This window comes from Maylandia zebra, linkage group LG1, assembly GCF_041146795.1.
Source record: "Maylandia zebra isolate NMK-2024a linkage group LG1, Mzebra_GT3a, whole genome shotgun sequence".
Taxonomy (NCBI): Eukaryota; Metazoa; Chordata; class Actinopteri; order Cichliformes; family Cichlidae; genus Maylandia; species Maylandia zebra.
In genome coordinates, this window is record NC_135167.1 from 20,585,446 (window position 1) to 20,604,239 (window position 18,794).

Consider the following 18,794-nt stretch of genomic DNA (forward strand, 5'->3'; position numbering starts at 1 on the left):
ACCAAATTCTGACCCTATCATTCAGATGATGCAGCAAAAATCAAGACCAGACCTGACTCTCTTGTCCAATTTTGGTGAGCCAGTGGAGCCTTCGTTTATTGTTCAGGTTCGCTGCGGATGTCTGCTGCTGTAGTCCATCTGCTTCGAGGTTCAACGCGTTGTGCATTGATGATTGATGATGCTCCTTTGCATACCTTAGTTATAACCAGTGATCATTTGAGTTGCTGGTGCCTTTCTGTCAGGTCGAAGCAGTCTGACCTCTAGCATCAACAAGACATTTTCACAAAAAGACTGACAGTGCCGCCCACTGAAGCTCTTTTTCAGACCATCCGCTGTAAATGCTAGTGATGGTTGCGTTGAATGTTTAAAAATCCAGGAGTCTGTGAAATACTCAGACTAACCTGTCTGGGCAGGCTGTTGCTTCCAGCTGTTCCTAGAAGGCTTTTGTCTTAGTTCATTACATAAGTGCACCATCAGAAAGCAGCAAAGTCTATCCATAAGCATCTCCAACACAAAAATAAATCAAATGACATTGTAGTCCTCACTTCAGATAGGTGAGGTCTCACAGTTTAATCATTCCTTGATCCGTTGACTGAATATTTTCAAAATTGTGTAAAGATGTGTTCCTGTTTTTCAGAACCCGTAGAACAACAAGAGCATGTCATTTATCTTGTCCTGAGTAATACTGCTTTAGTAAGCCTTCTGCAGGACTTTCCATAATTGTGTAATAAAGCTGTGATGAATGCTCACCTAAAAGGCACCTATTGTATAAATGAGAGGCTTCAGTCCCAATAAACCACACATTTAGATGGTAAATGGTCTGTATTTGTATAGCGCTTTTCTAGTCCCTAAGGACCCCAAAGCACTTTACACAACCAGTCATCCACCCATTCACACACACATTCACACACTGGTGATGGCAAGCCACATTGTAGCCACAGCCGAAGTTTGATTTGTTGCAATAAAGTGTAACAGTCCAGTACCATTGTTGCATGAGAAAAGGTTTTCCAAGTTTCCAAATAATTTCCATTGTAACAGTCTTGAAAGAGTCTCCTAAGCAGGAATTTTTGCAATTTTGATATAAAATGATTCAAAGATAAATGAGTTTCTATTTTTTGTTTTCATTTAAGTCAGAGTCTAAGCACACTTTAATCAATGATGCACATTTTTCACTGTGGGGAAAAAACTTTTCCTTTTGCACTACAAGCCAAACTTTGGGTAAAAATTATCCCTCCTCTGTTCAGACAGTGCACTTTAAAGACTGTTAGTTCAAGGTTAGGAGTCAGACATTGGTCAAGTTCCTGTTTGATATTCTTGGCCAGACTTTGGCAGGCTCACAGTGTGTTCATGCTTACAGTGGCACTGTCCCCACGGCCTTCGAGTCTCCAGGTCGGGTAATGTGGGAAGCTTTCTCTCTCTCTCGCGCTCTCTCTCTCTCGCTTTCGCTCTCAGCTCATGTCCCTGAAGCTGCTGGATAGAGACCGTGTTTATTCTTATGGCTGGCCATATAATTCACACTAAAACCCTATGTTATTGACCCAAATTCTCTATTAAGTTGTTTTGCTTTCCCCTCAGCTTATCCCTCCCCTGAATGTTTTGCTCACACTAAAACGGTGTAAATATTACAGAATGTCTAGTCTAAATCATGCATGTCATTTGGCCTGTGCAGGTAAATTTTATTTAAATGCCTCGCAGCCTTTGGACAGCGGCGAGGTCTTCTCTTATGCATTGTCTAGTGAGACGTGGGTTTATCAGGAGATGAACGGGTGTCATTGATGCATGGAAGTGTTATTCTGCCCTTTTACTGCCCCACCTGATCCCTTTCTCCTGACATTTGAATGTGTCGCCAGATTAAATGCCTCCGCGTGGGGGAAAATGCAGATTGAATGCAGCAGCCGTTTGAAAACCCAAACACAAGACTGGATGACTTGCACAACAAGAGCACTTGACTGTTAGCATTCTTTCATCCAGAGTTTATGCCTGGAGGCATTTGGCAGCTCGTTCTGTCAAACTGCTCTCCACTTTGTCCCCACAAGGAAGATGACGTACTCCGTGACCCCTGACTATCTCCAAAATGCCTCACCGTATCTGTGTTTTCATTTTTCTTTTGGAACATTTCTGTTACTTGTACATTGTGTTTTTGCACAGTTGTGGATGCCACGATAGGCATGTTTATTAGTATGACTGTCGGCATGTGTTTCTTTGTTTGTTTGACTTGAATACGCTATTTGAAGGCAGGCTTTTAGACGCTTCACGACTTTAGTAGCTCTCCTCGCAATGCGCGCACTCGTGCAAGAATTGCAAAAGTCGGAGATGGATTGTGTTCGGGTCAAGCGTGCATTCTCACTCAAGGCTGCTCCAGAAATGATGATTGTTTTTATATCAACAGTTCAGGAATGCTATGAATTCTTCCAAAGCCCGTAAATAATGTTGCTGCCCCGAAGCTGACGACGTATCAGATATAGCAGTCTGCATGCAAATGCGTCCTCCCTTCAGCGACAACATTCACCATCTCAGAGACAGCGGACATGCATAACGCTGCATGGCTGAGGCGGTTATCAATCATATTATGAACCTCTGGATAAAATCAGAGTTCAAAGTGGGATTCTAAATCCTGATAGCCTAATTACTGTGACTTGTGCACGGCTTTTTCTCCTTTCTGTCTCCCCTTGTGTTTTTTTATTTTGTTTTTTTCAGCTTGTTTTTACCAAGCCCTGCATTCCTCCTCTTCACCGATCACACAGCCAGATGGGGCTAATAGTGGTATGCTCCCTCCTTCCCTTCATCTTTGCTTCCTTCTATTCTTTCCTCCTCCCTTTCCTTTCTTTTCTCCTTCCCTTTTCCCTTCCTCCTTGCACATCTGTCTGGTGCTTTACAAATGAGTAAGAGCCAACCTGGGTCGAAATGACCTACAAAACTCCTGATAAGTCAAGAAAGTACAGCCACTAACAAATCGCACACACTCGGACCCTCCTACACAAACTACACACTCCCTCGCAGCATCTCTTGCAAGACACTGACAAAGGCTAGCACACAGTACCATCTAGGGGGCTGCTATTCTGTTCCTATTTGTCAGTATTTATTTATAGCTGTGATCAATTTAGCTCTGCGGAAACAGTTTATCTACACGTGTTCTCATAATGACATCCTAATGTTGTCTACAAGTATGTCTTCCGGCAGCTTGCATTTAAGCGTCAGGTGAAATCTGTGTCTAGTACGAGTGGTTTAAATGGAAGGAGAGGTAAACTGTGTGTCATAGTGCTGAGGCATCATTTAGGAACAGTTGATGGCAAGGCCCTGCAGGAAGAGCTGTTACAAATGGAAAATACAAGGATTGGACCCCCTTTTGCCTTCAAAACAGAGAGTTTGGTCCATATTAAACTGTTTGACAACATCAAACATTTGCTGAAGATTTGTCAACTGCACATCCATGATGTGAATCTCCTGTTCCACCCCAGTCCAAAGTCACTCTATTGGAGTACAGTGTCATGTTCAGGAAATTAGTTTGAGATCATTTGAACTTTGTGGCATCACAAGATGGTACGCTGTGGTCATAAAGGGATGGATAAGTGTGGCAAGAAAATATACCTGACAACATGACACCAGCAGCAGCCTTAAACCATTGTTTACGTCCATAAACAAGCCTGGTTCTGCCGGAAGTTTCTTCCTGTTAAAAGAGCGTTTTTCCTTCCCACTGTCGCCAAAGCGCTTGTTCATAGGGGGTGATATGACTGTTGGGTTTTTCTCCGTATGTATTATTGTAGGGTCTACCTTACAATATAAAGCGCCGTGAGGTGACTGCTGTTGTGATTTGGGACTGTATAAATAAAACTGAATTGAATTGAACTGAATAACATGCCATGTACCAGCAGAAATTAAGTCTCATCAGACATCAATCTTCTGTTTTGGTAGCCTCAGTTTCCCGTTCTTAGGTGATGATGGTGCATTGGTTTTATACTTCTGTTGCCCGTCTGCTTGTTGTTCATTCAGAGATGCTCTTACCTTAGTTTTAACAGGTGAATTACTTGACGTTACTCTTGTGTTTCTGTCAGCTCGAGGCAGTCTGACCTCAAGTTGGCAGACTGACTCCAGACATTTACTAGTAAACACTAGTGATAGTTGTGTGGGAAATTCTCAGTTCATCAGCAGTTCAGCAAAGTCATTTAATTCACCTTTGTGCCCATTTCTGATCCTCCATCTGAACCTCAGCATGTCGTCTTGACCATGCCTACAGGCCTCAGTGTTTATTTTTATGCCATGAGATTGACTAATTTAGATATTTGAGTTAACAGCAGTTGAACAGGTGGAATGACGTGGTCAGTGAGTGTATATCTTAATATCATATCAGTTCTTTCATTGCATGGTATATCCTGCCTCTTTAATCTGTGGGGCTGAAGGTACCTGTGGAGACACAAAGAAATGCCCCAACCAGTGCGGGATCTGCACTACCACTGCAGAGCTGCACTATATAACTGCAGTATTCATGGTTTGAGTCAATGTAAAATGATGCACCTAAAACATTAAATAAAGGGTAAAAAGCTACAACAACAACAGCTGACCTTTAGTAACCTACACTGTTATTTCACATTCTTGTTCTAAATTGTGATCATTTGAATCTGTCTTGGCCTCTGTCATCAGCCAGCAGGATGTTATTGCTTCTTATTTTAAACACCTTGAAAACTCATGAAAATCTGCTGCGCTCAGCAGAGTCATGTTTCCCAAAAAAGCGGTTTCATTTGGGTAATCTAATATTAGACGAGCGGAGGAGGGCTCGGCTTCGGTTGTGTGTCAACATGTCAGAATGATTCTTTCTTTCAAGAGGTTTAACCTACACATTTTTTAAACAGTAAGACATATCTGCCAGCTCTTCTTCAATTACATGTGTTATTAAGGCGGAAAAACACATTTGTCTGAATTATGAAGAAAAACCGCTGACCTGTTAACACCCATAAACCGCTAACAAGACACAGCTCCAGAAAGACTTGCGTTATCAGTGCTATGTGCTTGCAGCTGCGGGCATTAGCTCCCAGCTCTCCTGGCTTCTGGCTTCTGGCCCATTTCACTGGGAATAAAACTGTTTTGGTTCTGTCTGTTATAATTACAGTAACCCCCACCTCCAAAGTTCTCATCCTTCAAAGGCAAACTATAAAGTGATAATAGAAACCACCGTGTTGTGTCCGGCTCAGGGGGAGGGTTCAGAAGCTAATCTAATAAAAGCCTTCAGCCTTACATATGGCTGTCAGACTTTGAAGGGAGGTGGACGGTTGTGGGCGGTTGGTTTGTGATGATAATTTAATGGCACGCCGTGCTTGTATTTGGATCGTGTTGTTCGTGGCGTGATTGATTTATTTTTTTGCTTCCCCACCACTTCCAGCGTGGTTAAACATGTGTTATTACAGTACAGTGTGCAGCAACGTTCATGTCTTGTGCTGAGGACGGTACAGTATGTTCAGAATCTGTTTTTGTAAGCAGCAGGTGATTCACTGCTTGGGCTACACTAGTGAAAAACAACAACACTGTTTTTCACTAGTGTAGGCACAAGAACGTGTGCTGCTTCATCAGTAGGAGTTGTTATCTGTTTAAGAAGTTATATCTCCAATAATGCATGCAGGATATTTTAGCTCAGGCTCGGGGAGCGTTTGTATTTATCTTCAGGAGAACAAAAAGAGAAACGTTTAGGCTCTAGACCTGAGTCCAATGTGTATTTTCATGGCTTGATAATTGTGTTTATGCAGTAAGAAGTCTTGAACCACACAAAATTATAATGATTTATTGAAACCTGTTTAAACATACTTTGAAAAAACAGTAAATCAGGCAAAAACAGAGTCTGTACAGTTCTAACAAGCACGAAAGAATCACCAGCTTTATGCTTGAACACAGCCTGAACTCTTAGGTAAACTTTTTTTGTAATTTCTTTAGTAGTGGCCTTCAGGAATACATCGCCAGATTTATTGAAAGACATTTAAAGCTCTTCTTTGGATGTTTGCTGCCTTTTTTAAATTCCATTCTCTCTCAAAATGATCCCTCACTGCTGCGGTAATGATGAGATCTCCATTCTGGGGAGACCACACCATGACTGATGGTGTTCACTTGAGCGTTTATTTCTATCTAGGTTTGCTTTTACACCATTGTCTGTGTGTTTGGAATCATTGTTCGATTGAAAATTGAAGGTGTTCTTCAATTCTTCTGAAAAATACTGAAAAAGCAGCCAGTGTCCAAAGAAAAGTTTTGATAGCTTTTCAGAAAGCTGGGGAACTATTGCTCAAGAGCACTTTACAAATTCCAAGAAAGTCTGCCTCTTTAGGGTTGATTCAAGACTTTTGCCGAGTACCGCAGATGATTTGCGTCCCCGCTTTGATTTCCATCAGAATTTAAAATGAAGTTGTGTGCCTTTGTTTGGCTGTGGAGCCACATGCTCCAGTGTGTTTGTCCTCACGGGGGGTGAAAAAGGATTTGATTGACTTTGTCAGGTTTTTAGTTGATACATGAATTCAATTTTATGAAAACAGGAAATGCAGTTGCTGTCCTAACATATATTTAATTGTAAACAATGAGACTGTCATTCGTTGTTTTTAAGCCCGACAGTCAAACATCTGGTGAGTCTTTTACTGTCGGAGCTGACATAAACTTTTTTTTTCTATCCTTTTTTTGTTTGTTTTAGGTTGTTTTTTATGTTTTTACTCCATCAGTCAGTCATTTAATAACCCCCAAGATTTAAATTCACGAGGGCTCTTTTCTCTTTCTACACAAGATCGCGTGTCTACACAAACATGCAGGTTCGGTCACAAATCCAGTGAAAAATCAGCCCCACATAGAAAACTAACCACCAAACAGCCTGCTGTGTAATCTTGCTTCTTTTCTCTTTTTTTGTCCACATTGTCCTCACTGTGTGATCTCCGTTTTGCCTTGTAGAAGTTGGCTCCGGGAGTGAACCAGTTTGCCTACACCTGCATACAGGACCATCCCATCTGGACCAACCAGCAGTTCTGGGAAGCCACTTTCTACAGCGAAGTACAGAGCCAGATCCGAGCCCTTTATCTTAACACCCCGGAGGAAAAGGGGGGCGTCACCGCCACGTTAAAGGTAAAACAGGGATAGGAGGGACTGTTGCACATTTTGTAACAATTTTAAGTCTATTAAACTAAAAATCAGAGTGAGAAAATAATTTTATTATAATTTATTACTAATATGTAGTTTTCAAGCAAATATCCGAATATAAATGCAAAATAATGCTTTTCAAAGCAATCTTGGTTTTAAGTAGCTCAACAAACCATGACATTTGGCTTCTTTAGCAAAGTTACATTCAAAGACAGTATGAATGTCAAAACAAGTTTTTGAGCAGGCTGTTAAGATGTTTATTTTCTGCTTCTACCTCCTTTAGGATGCCGGTGCCGTGCCTGCAGCGGACCGAGATGAAGAGCAGACAGCCATGGACCTAGCAGCAGAGCAGCTGCGTTTATGGCCCAGTCTGAGCAAAGACAAGCAGCAGGAGCTCGTGAAGAACGAGGAGAGCACCGTGTTCAGCCAGGCCATCCACTACGCGAGCCTCATGGTTTACCTGCTGGTGCCTTTGGACAGCAGCAAGAACAAGCTGCTGCGCAACACCCCTGCAACTGACTGGGAGAGCGGCAGTAACAGCATTGTGACAAACAGGTCAGGAGAGCGGTTTAACATCTTAAACCCGACTGCAACCTTTTTAATGTTTTTTGGCTTGTTCTGCATTTGCAAGGTAGAGCGATTAGTCTTATCTGGAAGGAAACTTCCATGTTGGGTTTCATGATTTGGGAGTATCTGTGCTTCTCTTAATAAGGTGATGATAAGCATGTGGGTGGATGTGGCAGAGCTTGCGGTCTACATGATACCTTCCTATTTAGCCAAATGGATCGCAGCTCCCCTTCTGTTTCCGGACCACATCCATCCTGTGGGCTCACATCGCTACTGCACGAAACAAGTGTGCGGCTCATTTACTTCTGCTGGAAACTTTAAAACCATCAGGTTGTCTTATACTGGAGCTACGCTGTACTCACCCAAACCAAACAAATTAAGAGTGGGAGTGATTTCCTATGTTCTATACCAACTGTGGAGACAATTAAACAGGGGAAGATCCCCTCCTTAAATGTCTTGCCCTGAAAACCGAAGGGTATTCATGTAGATTTTCTTGTTGTCATTTCTTGTTTAACTGAAGGTCAGGAGGATGTAGCTTTTTGCAGTTTTTTATATTTTGTTCCTAATTGCACAAGAACACAATGTCGCTATTTTATAATGTGTTTTGTTTCTATTTATAATAAGATGAGAGAAAAGCTGCAGCCAAGAATGTATTTATGTGGAAAAGTTCTTTCAATTTCTTTTGCTTTCACCCCAGACATGTTTGCTTCCCACAGAGGACATTTGGATTTCATCACTTAGTATTTGTGCATCCAAAAGGAAAGTTGCATCAGTTTCTCATGTGAAACATTCTCCTTGGATAATAGAGTCTGAGCCAGCGATCCAGGCATCAGCACTCAGCTCATGCCAGGCTGCAAATCACTCTCACCTTCACTGCTCTTTAGCACAGTGCATGTTTAAATCCATGTCTGTCAGCACACAACTCTCACATCTAGGATCAGATCTCCTCCTGGGCATGGTGGCTTGACCTTTCTCATTTTCATTGTGTCATCGTGTGTGTTTGCAGCATTGCTGGCAGTGTGGCAGAGAGCTTTGATACTGAAAGTGGGTTTGAGGACTCGGAAAACAGCGACGTCGCCAACTCTGTGGTTCGGTTTGTGGCCCGCTTCATCGATAAGGTGTGCACAGAGAGCGGCGTGACACAGGAGCACATTAAGAGCCTGCACAGCATGATCCCAGGTACAGCACTAACTGTATTTATTCACTCTCTGTCACAACCCTGATTCCCTCAGCTGTATTCAGAGTAAAACCTTCGATTTGTGTTTTCTCAGCTCAGGCCAACAGCAACAGAGGCCTGTGAGCTCATTAAACTCCTGGCATGTCAAAACCTGTAAATACACATCCTGATAGAAAGCACACACATGCGTGTGTGTGTGTGTGTGTGTGTGTGTGTGTACACATGGTAACTGACCCCAGCTTCTGACCTACAGGCATTGTAGCTATGCAGATTGAGGCGCTGGAGGCGGTTCACCGCGAGAGCAGGAGGTTACCTCCTATTCAGAAGGTGAGTGCTGTTTCTCACTAAGCTGCTGGGACTCTATGCTACATAGACCCAGCAGCTGTATATACAGTATTTATGCAGCTACATTCACATGAAAAAGTCTTCAAATGATTAAAACTAAATACACTTTTACTGCCTCCATAGGAATTAGGAGGGTAAACAGCAGCCAGATGCTGCTAATCAAATGCACTTGATTAATTGATCATCAGCAGTTGATTCAGACAAAGCAATGCTCAGAGAGAGTGCAAAAGACCCAAGAGCTACAGCTCACACTGTGCAGGCCTTAGTTAGCACATTCAAAGTTAATGACAGTACAATTAGGGGGGAAAACTGATCAAGTAGTTTCCAGGAGAAAGCCTAGAGTCATCTGTCTAATAGCCAAGCCTTAGATCAATTGGGGCAGACCTTTTTTTTAGATCCATTTCATTCCATTTATAATAATAACCTATAGAGAACTTGACCCATATTATTGCAAGTTACTACAAATGGGTGAGGAGTCCACTGGTAACACACTTAAAAATTCGCTTTCATAGTTTGTTAATTTAAGTTTTCATCACATACTTATCATCTAACAACAGGCGCAAGCTAAAAGTTATATTCCAAAAGAACTCGTTGAACAGGCAAATATGAAAAAGCAGATCACATCTGAGGCATCTGGTTCTATGTCATAGACTGTATTTAAAAGATGGGTATAGCCTTCCTTAAATCCTGCAGTTTCACCACTGGCCAGCAGGGGGTGAATCTTTTGATTGCAAAATAAAATCAAATTGTACAAAAGTCTATCGACTGCTACTTGTTTAAGACCTCAGTAAACACTTTCCTGATGGCGTGTCTGGTTTCTTAGTGAGCTCTGCCCCGCCATGGTTAATAGCTGACGTCACTATGGCTGTAGCTCAGGAGGTAGAGGAGGTCATCTACTGATCGGAAGGTTGGTGGTTTGATCCCTGGCTCCCCCGCTCTGCATGCCAAATATCCTTGAGCAAGATACTAACCCCATGTTGCTTTCCGATGCATCCATCAGGGTATGAATGTGCGTGAATGTTAGCTAGAAAGCGCTTAAAAGCATAGAAGAAAGTGCTTGTGTGAATGGGTGAGAGAATCAGTCCATTTACCATTTACTGTAGCGATGGTTATATTTTATATATATACTCTATGCTTTATTGATAACTGAGAAAAATAAATCTGGATTACTTGACATAATGCTTCCATCCATCCAGTCCATTGTCCTCCTCCGCTTATCTAAATCGGGGTTACAGAGGGGAGCATGCTATAGCTGAAACAGGATGAAAGGTCTTCAGTCTGTGCAGAGCTAACACAGACAACCACAGACTAATTTTAAACACTGTATTCTTCTGCACTGTTGACTTAATGAAGACTTTTACTCATGTCTCTTAGTTTAGTCCACGTGCTCAGTTTGGTCTGGTTTGCTGCAACTCTGCATCCAGCTAATGTCATCCAGTGTTTTCCAGATATCATCACGCTTTCATATTTTACCACTTAGTCTTTTGGACCTCGCTCTACCACACGCCTGCCAGCTTTTGATAAATCACACAATTATACATGCATTAAAACATTATGCCAATGCTGCTTAGGGAGCAACCTGGACACAGCGGAGAGCTGTCTGTCTGCTGCAGCTTTTGGTTAGCTACTCACATGTTTATGTGTCGGATAAGGCTTCCATCTTGGGCTGCGAGCATCATGCCAAAACATGCTGAAAGTGTGTAAACAACACCGACTCTGGCTTTGTGACAAGTCTGAATAGTAGTAATGGCAGCAATAACCCTAAAGAAGGAAAGCAGTGCATGCTTTTAAGGTGCAGCAACAATAAGCAGCCGAGCTCGCAGCAGTAATGAGGTGCAGAGGGACTTTCTTCTTGGTCTCGCTGTTCATTCGAGGACAAGAAGCTATTATCTCCTGGCTGGAGCTTCGTTCCCACAGGTCAGCTGTGGCCTTAATGGGAAATGTTGTGAATGATCTAACGTCCCTCCTCGTGCACATTTGTGACAATGGAACAACTGAGTGTTTCTGCTGACTGTGGAGGCCAGAAGGAGCCGAAGCAGCGCAGGGTGCAGACCTGACTGTTGACTTACAGTGGGGGAAAAAAGTATTTAGTCAGCCACCGATTGTGCAAGTTCCCCCACCTAAAATGATGACAGAGGTCAGTAATTTGCACCAGAGGTACACTTCAACTGTGAGAGACAGAATGTGAAAAAAAAAATCCATGAATTCACATGGTAGGATTTGTAAAGAATTTATTCGTAAATCAGGGTGGAAAATAAGTATTTGGTCAATAACAAAAATACAACTCAATACTTTGTAACATAACCTTTGTTGGCAATAACAGAGGTCAAACGTTTACTATAGGTCTTTACCAGGTTTGCACACACAGTAGCTGGTATTTTGGCCCATTCCTCCATGCAGATCTTCTCGAGAGCAGTGATGTTTTGGGGCTGTCGCCGAGCAACACGGACTTTCAACTCCCGCCACAGATTTTCTATGGGGTTGAGGTCTGGAGACTGGCTAGGCCACTCCAGGACTTTCAAATGCTTCTTACGGAGCCACTCCTTTGTTGCCCGGGCGGTGTGTTTTGGATCATTGTCATGTTGGAAGACCCAGCCTCGTTTCATGTTCAAAGTTCTCACTGATGGAAGGAGGTTTTGGCTCAAAATCTCACGATACATGGCCCCATTCATTCTGTCCTTAACACGGATCAGTCGTCCTGTCCCCTTGGCAGAAAAACAGCCCCATAGCATGATGTTTCCACCCCCATGCTTCACAGTAGGTATGGTGTTCTTGGGATGCAACTCAGTATTCTTCTTCCTCCAAACACGACGAGTTGAGTTTATACCAAAAAGTTCTACTTTGGTTTCATCTGACCACATGACATTCTCCCAATCCTCTGCTGTATCATCCATGTGCTCTCTGGCAAACTTCAGACGGGCCTGGACATGCACTGGCTTCAGCAGCGGGACACATCTGGCACTGCGGGATTTGATTCCCTGCCGTTGTAGTGTGTTACTGATGGTGACCTTTGTTACTTTGGTCCCAGCTCTCTGCAGGTCATTCACCAGGTCCCCCCGTGTGGTTCTGGGATCTTTGCTCACCGTTGTCATGATCATTTTGACCCCACGGGATGAGATCTTGCGTGGAGCCCCAGATCGAGGGAGATTATCAGTGGTCTTGTATGTCTTCCATTTTCTGATGATTGCTCCCACAGTTGATTTTTTCACACCAAGCTGCTTGCCTATTGTAGATTCACTCTTCCCAGTATGGTGCAGGTCTACAATACTTTTCCTGGTGTCCTTCGAAAGCTCTTTGGTCTTGGCCATGGCGGAGTTTGGAGTCTGACTGTTTGAGGCTGTGGACAGGTGTCTTTTATACAGATGATGAGTTCAAACAGGTGCCATTCATACAGGTAACGAGTGGGGGACAGAAAAGCTTCTTACAGAAGACGTTACAGGTCTGTGAGAGCCAGAGATTTTCCTTGTTTGAGGTGACCAAATACTTATTTTCCACCCTGATTTACGAATAAATTCTTTACAAATCCTACCATGTGAATTCATAGATTTTTTTTTCACATTCTGTCTCTCACAGTTGAAGTGTACCTCTGGTGCAAATTACTGACCTCTGTCATCATTTTAAGTGGGGGAACTTGCACAATCGGTGGCTGACTAAATACTTTTTTGCCCCACTGTATAGTAGATACTGCTTTAGTAGATACTCGGCAGCCAGTTAATTATCAAGCAAATTGCGAAACAAAGACATGAGTCAGTCGCATGCGTCTCTGGGAAAGCGAGTTTAAACCGAAACTAATTTCAGCCATTGCAGCTGAATCAGCATTCGCACAAAAATGTAAGGTATTTACTGTTAAAAGACGCCGCTTATACAAGTATGTGTTCCAACGTAACATTAGTGCACCTTTTTATTGTTGTTGTTTTTTATTGCAAAATGATTAAAAGAGGGAACAGAATGTACTGTGTATCAGCTGCTTTTTGAATTATATGATTACAAAGGTCTGTTGTGATGCACTTTTTTTCACCTATAGAACATCAGTCAGTTTCCAGATGTTGAGGACATAAAGTGAAAACCAGTCCTTACTCGGTTCAGTGAGCTGCATAAAACAGAAACATTTTCACTTAAAAAGTAGATCATGAGTTTTTCAGGAGAGTAGAAATGGTAAATTGGCCTCCGCAGAGAGTAGGAATTTGTTTTTGTTGGATGTTTAATTTCTGAACGCCGTTTGATGACTAGTGTGCTTGCAAGATGTGTGGGGTGTTTTTTCTTTTTTATTCAATGATGACGTTTGTGCGTAGCTTAAGTTTGTCCAAGAAATTCATGCGGTGCTGTGATTTGACATTATGAAGACAAATTGATTTCAGTGACGCACATGCGCTTAATTTTGAGCACCTTGTTGTCAATGAAAAATGTCTAAATTGGATCTCGCATGTGTTTGTAGACGTGATGGGTTATTATGCTTTTACCTTTCAGCCTAAGATTCTGCGTCCAGCGCTGCTTCCTGGAGAAGAGTTGGTTGCGGAGGGGCTGCGGGTGCTTCTGGACCCCAATGGCAGGGAGGAGGCCACAGGGGGCCTCCTTGGGGGCCCGCACATCTTGCCAGCAGAGGGAGCTCTGTTTCTCACCACGTACCGCGTCATCTTTAAAGGCATCCCACATGATCCACTGGGTGAGTACAAAAACAGTCTCAATAAAATGGAAAAATACTCATATGTTTTGTTTTTATTGGCTAATTTTCAGTGTTAAACTAAAAAAGCAAAAGTCTGTTTTGTCAGTAAGGGGCATCGGATACTAACCCAAATCCTGATGAGTTGAGACGCTGTTTAAAATGTAAGCAGAATGCAGTGATTTACAAATTTCTTAATCTCGTATTTTAATCACAACAGAACATAAAAAAACATCAAATGTTTAAAAAGACTGAATCTGAATTTGATGGCAGCAACATGTCTCAAGAAATCACTGTGTAGCATCCACTCTTCTTTTAACCACAGAGCATTGAGGCAACTGTTGTGGTGATTCATTGGTATATAAATAAAACTGAACTGAATCTAATTGAATCCATAAATGTCTGGGAACTGAGGAGAGCAGCTCCTGAACTTTTGGAAGAGGAATGTTGTCCCATTGTTGTCTGATATAACCTTCTAGCTGCTCAGCAGTCCTGGGTCTTCTTTGTCTTCTTTCATTTGATGATGCACCAAATGTTTTCACTTGGTGAAAGGTCTGGACTGCAGGCAAGCCAGTTCAGCACACACGTCTTTTACCATGAAGCCATGTTTTTGTAATAGAAGCAGTTTAGTGTTCCCTGAAAAATATGTACTCTGGATCGGAGCATATGTTGCTCTAAAACCTGTATATACCTTTCAGCACGGATGGCACCTGTCCAGATATGTTAGCTGCCATCGGCATTAATGCACCTGAGGGACTGAACATCATGGGCATGCAGTATTGGGGTTGTATGTATAATAACAAGATGCTGGTGTGTTTGTATGCAGTGGGGGAGCAGGCAGTGATCAGAGCTTTCCCAGTGTCCACTCTGACCAAAGAGAAGAAGATCAGCATCCAGAACCAGCTGCAGCAGAACATGCAGGAAGGCCTGCAGCTCCGCTCTGCAACGTTTCAGGTAGACACTGAAGCACGCTTCTCTCAAATTAGCATGAATACACGATGTTCAATTGCTTGGTTGGGAGAGGATGAAGCCTGAAGCTTAATATGTGGTACTCAAATATTATTTCACATTATTTTATGAACTGGATCTCGTTCGTTACTCGGTGAGCTGCAAAAGATTCTAAAAAAAAAAGAAGCACATCACAAACTAAAAGATTGGACAACTAATTACACCGTAACATTCGGTGTGGCACATCATTATAATTTTCAGCCAAGCATGTGTTTTTACTCTTTGGATGTACCGTTGTAAAAATTTTATGGCTCATTCCTGTCTTTTTACTGCCAGGGATGATGGAAGTGAGTGCGGGTCACTTGAGTTGTGTGGCCATCTCTGCAGTTTTTATTGTGCTGTTCTGTGCGTGTACGTGTCTGTGCAGAAACCATATGTGGGCAGATTGGTACAGATGAGCAAATCTCTTAAATCAACTTGCCGAAGTGCGTCACGATGCCCCACCGTATAAAAAACACTGTGACATCATCCATTGATTGGTTTGTGGTGGCATGCATTTTTGGTCTTTTGGCATTTTGTTCTGTGTTGGAGCCAGAAGTCACCAGATATGTATGAGAAGTTAAATAACTCTCCGTAGCTTGGTTATCAAAGTGCAATTACAGTTAATTAGTGCTAAATAATAAAATTTTATTCACCAAAACTAAAGCACAACTTCTGGGGTGGATTCTTAGTTCAAGTAAACACACAGCAGTCCGTATTATGTGTAAGATTATGTATTTAAAATGGCCCCAAAGGCACAAACAGCACAAACATGGTCTAGAGGTTAAGTGCACTGACTGAACTTAGGTCAGATTAGTGTCATTGTCACTCTTTCCTCGTGAGTTTATGGTCTCAGTTGCTCGTTTTACCTCTTTTTTTTAATACAACCTGAAGTTCTTCTTGTAAATTGAGGTCCTTGTTGGAGTAAACATAAATGATAAAGCAGCATTTTTTGCTTCATTTTTCACCGTTGCAGTTTGCACTTGAAATGCTGTATTTGAATCGTTGCTTGTGTGATTAAGCAGTCTGTTTAACCAACTGTCTTTTGCAGCTGATTAAAGTGGCTTTTGATGAGGAGGTGAGCTCAGAGATGGTGGAGATCTTCAGGAAGCACCTGCAGAGAATCCGCTACCCACAGTCCATCTTCAGCTCCTTTGCATTTGCTGCAGGACAAACAGCACCTCAGCTAATCCTTCCAAAGCAAAAAGAGAGAAACACTGGGTTCAGGTTTGTAGTGCGTGCCAGCTCACCGAGCGTTGTTTCCGTGCATGAATCACACAGTCTCACACATGGTTATCTGAGATATTGTTATGAGTGGGTCTTGATGCCACAGTAAATCATTTCTGCTCTGTACTCCTCGCAGAACACTGTCAAAGACGATTGTCAAGGGAGCAAAGAGGGCTGGAAAGATCACCATGGGCCGAGGTAGCCAGCCCTCGCTGAAGAAGAATGACAGAGGCAGCAGAATGACCTGGCATGAAGATGACGATATTTCAAGTGAGAAGCGACATATTTTAATGTGGTGACTTTTGGACGTGGAAGAATGGGAAAGGGGGGAAAAACAAACTGAAGAAAATGCTGTTTGTGTTGTAGTATCGGACGATGGTGAGCCGCCACCCAGCAGCACTTTGAGAGCTTCGGAGAAGTCCACCATGGAGCAGCTTGTGGAGCAGTCGTGCTTCCGTGACTACCAGCGTCTGGGAATGGGCACCATCACCGCCAACTCGTCCCGCTCCAAGTCCGGCGAGCAGTTCAGGATCACGGCCGTGAACAGACTCTACTCGCTGTGCCGCAGGTACACCGCCTCTCGCCTAGAGGTTGTCTTATTTACCCTACATGTGCTGATGTCACCGATTTCATAAGTAGGCAAGCCTGAGAATCTCAAAAGGCCTGCGGAGGGGATGTTTGACTGAATTATTGTTCTTATCTGTGTGCAAAAACACAAACTTCTGCAGGAGGCTTTTTAATTGCGGTCATATTTGTGTGGCTTTGCAGCAGCTCACCGATGTTAGACAGATGTTAACACTTTCTCTCTCTGTGACAGCTACCCGGGACTGCTGGTTGTTCCTCAGGCTGTACAGGACAGCGGTTTACACAAAGTAGCCCGTTGCTTCAGACACAACCGTCTGCCTGTTGTGTGCTGGAAACACCCGCGCACCAAAGCCGTTCTGCTCCGCTCAGGAGGCTTTCATGGCAAGAGTGTAGTGGGGCTGTTCAAGTCGCAGAACCCGTCCTCAACAGGTGTGCTTACGTGCTGACAGGCACAGATGTTCTGTTTGTAAATGATTACAGGTTTTCTGATGAAGCAACTAGTGGAAAAAAAATTTTTTTTAATGTTCATATAAATCTTCCTTATAAAACTTATCACAAAGTCTGTTATTCAAACAGCTTTTATTATAGAAGTCATTCACTTTTTTTCTCTTTTTAGCCCCTGCCTCATCCTCAGATTCATCCAGTAGTCTTGAACAGGAGAAGTACCTGCAGGCTATTCTGGACTCCATCCCGATCTACTTTAAAATGAATGGAAACAACACCCTGACCAACCGCTCCCTGATAGGCCTCTCGCCAGGTACACTTCAAGAAGATTGTAATGTTCACTGTATATTTTGTCTCACAAACACCATAAAGGTTCATAATGATTCGTGTTGGTATTTGTTAAAATGCATCTCCTACTTTCTGTCCACTGTGCTGATGGTAGACCCAGTCCCAGTTATGCTGTGGTTTGCATGTTTTATTCTTAATGTATTTTTCAGCCCACATTTTCATCAATTTTAGAACCAAAGAATAGTATATTGACCATTTCCATGGGAAGAAATTAGTGGTAGCTATAATCTGTGAACTCTATCTGAGAACTATCTTTACATTTTTTTGAGGTAGCTCCTTTCATCACCACGGACTCACTGGTTCCAACTTTTAGGCCGAACATTCCTGTGGTTTCACAATTTTAAGATTGGCAACAGCGAGGCTTTTTCAAACTTCTCTCAGTATTCTCAGTGATGTGAGAATCTGACTCCTTTTCCTGTTTCAGTCTCTGACTTAGTGGAGACAAAATGCTTCTGTTCTTTTGATTTCTGAGCCTTAAATCTTCGTCGTAAGTCAAACACCGACGACGTCTCTCTCATTCCATTTTCCCACAAAGGCACACCCATGATCTGTGCCGAGTGCCTGAAATGAGGACATGTACAATAAATGGACGGCTGCCATCAGTGTTATCAGTGAACGTTAAAGGCTGTTGGTCAAACTGTAGGGCATGAGAAAGAGCACAACCTTTTACTCGGGTTGTGGCTGACCTCCACCATCAAGTCGTGTAAATCTCCAGTAAATCCAACTTGCAAAAATTGGTTGCTACCTTATATCAGACAACTTTACAGTATGCCGCTTTACAGCGTTTATTGCTCCGTTACACTGACCATAATTGTACTACAATTTTTTTTTCTTGGGGCGGGGGGAACAAGTTCGTTTCAAAAGGGACAAGAGGCCATGCAGAGTTCACGTCTTCAGAAAAACTGCAGACTTGCACTCCACAAAGTTATTTTAGTTTTCTGCGGCTCTGTGTGTTTTTTTTCTCAGGTAGTCATTCTCTTCCTTTCTGTGTTCGCTCTGGTCAGCAGTTATTTTTTTACCACCTTATCTTTGTGTGTGTATGAGTGCAATAGGGGAGAGTGACTGTATGGGAGCATTACAGAGTGTGATATTTATTGAAATTAAGAAGGAAATTTTGTACAATGAAAGGTTGTGTAAGAATCAAAGGACAGCCTGAGGTCACTGACCACACAATCCATCTCCTCTGACTTCACCTCCTTCTGCCTGTATCCTGAATAAACTCTATACACACACACGCACACACACACACAAGCACAAATCCTGTGCATGCTTACGATTTAACTGAATTTTCATGTGTTTAAATAACCCGGGTCACATTGATGGTTCTTAATGGGAAAACTGGGATTTAAGTCTGAT

At 42.6% G+C, this 18,794-nt stretch overlaps 1 protein-coding gene across 3 annotated transcripts in view; it reads left to right on the plus strand.

The window, feature by feature from the left end:
- The window catches only part of sbf2 (SET binding factor 2), a 106,442-nt gene that overhangs the window by 67,105 nt on the left and 20,543 nt on the right, over positions 1–18,794 (plus strand). For all 3 annotated transcript variants that reach the window (XM_004543161.4, XM_004543162.4, XM_076883018.1), the window contains 11 exons: positions 6,913–7,083; positions 7,382–7,653; positions 8,672–8,844; positions 9,096–9,169; positions 13,655–13,850; positions 14,674–14,801; positions 15,886–16,061; positions 16,198–16,331; positions 16,428–16,629; positions 16,879–17,075; positions 17,263–17,403. In XM_004543161.4, the coding sequence (XP_004543218.1) occupies positions 6,913–7,083; positions 7,382–7,653; positions 8,672–8,844; positions 9,096–9,169; positions 13,655–13,850; positions 14,674–14,801; positions 15,886–16,061; positions 16,198–16,331; positions 16,428–16,629; positions 16,879–17,075; positions 17,263–17,403 (1,864 nt within the window). The remainder of the gene's footprint in view (positions 1–6,912; positions 7,084–7,381; positions 7,654–8,671; positions 8,845–9,095; positions 9,170–13,654; positions 13,851–14,673; positions 14,802–15,885; positions 16,062–16,197; positions 16,332–16,427; positions 16,630–16,878; positions 17,076–17,262; positions 17,404–18,794) is intronic.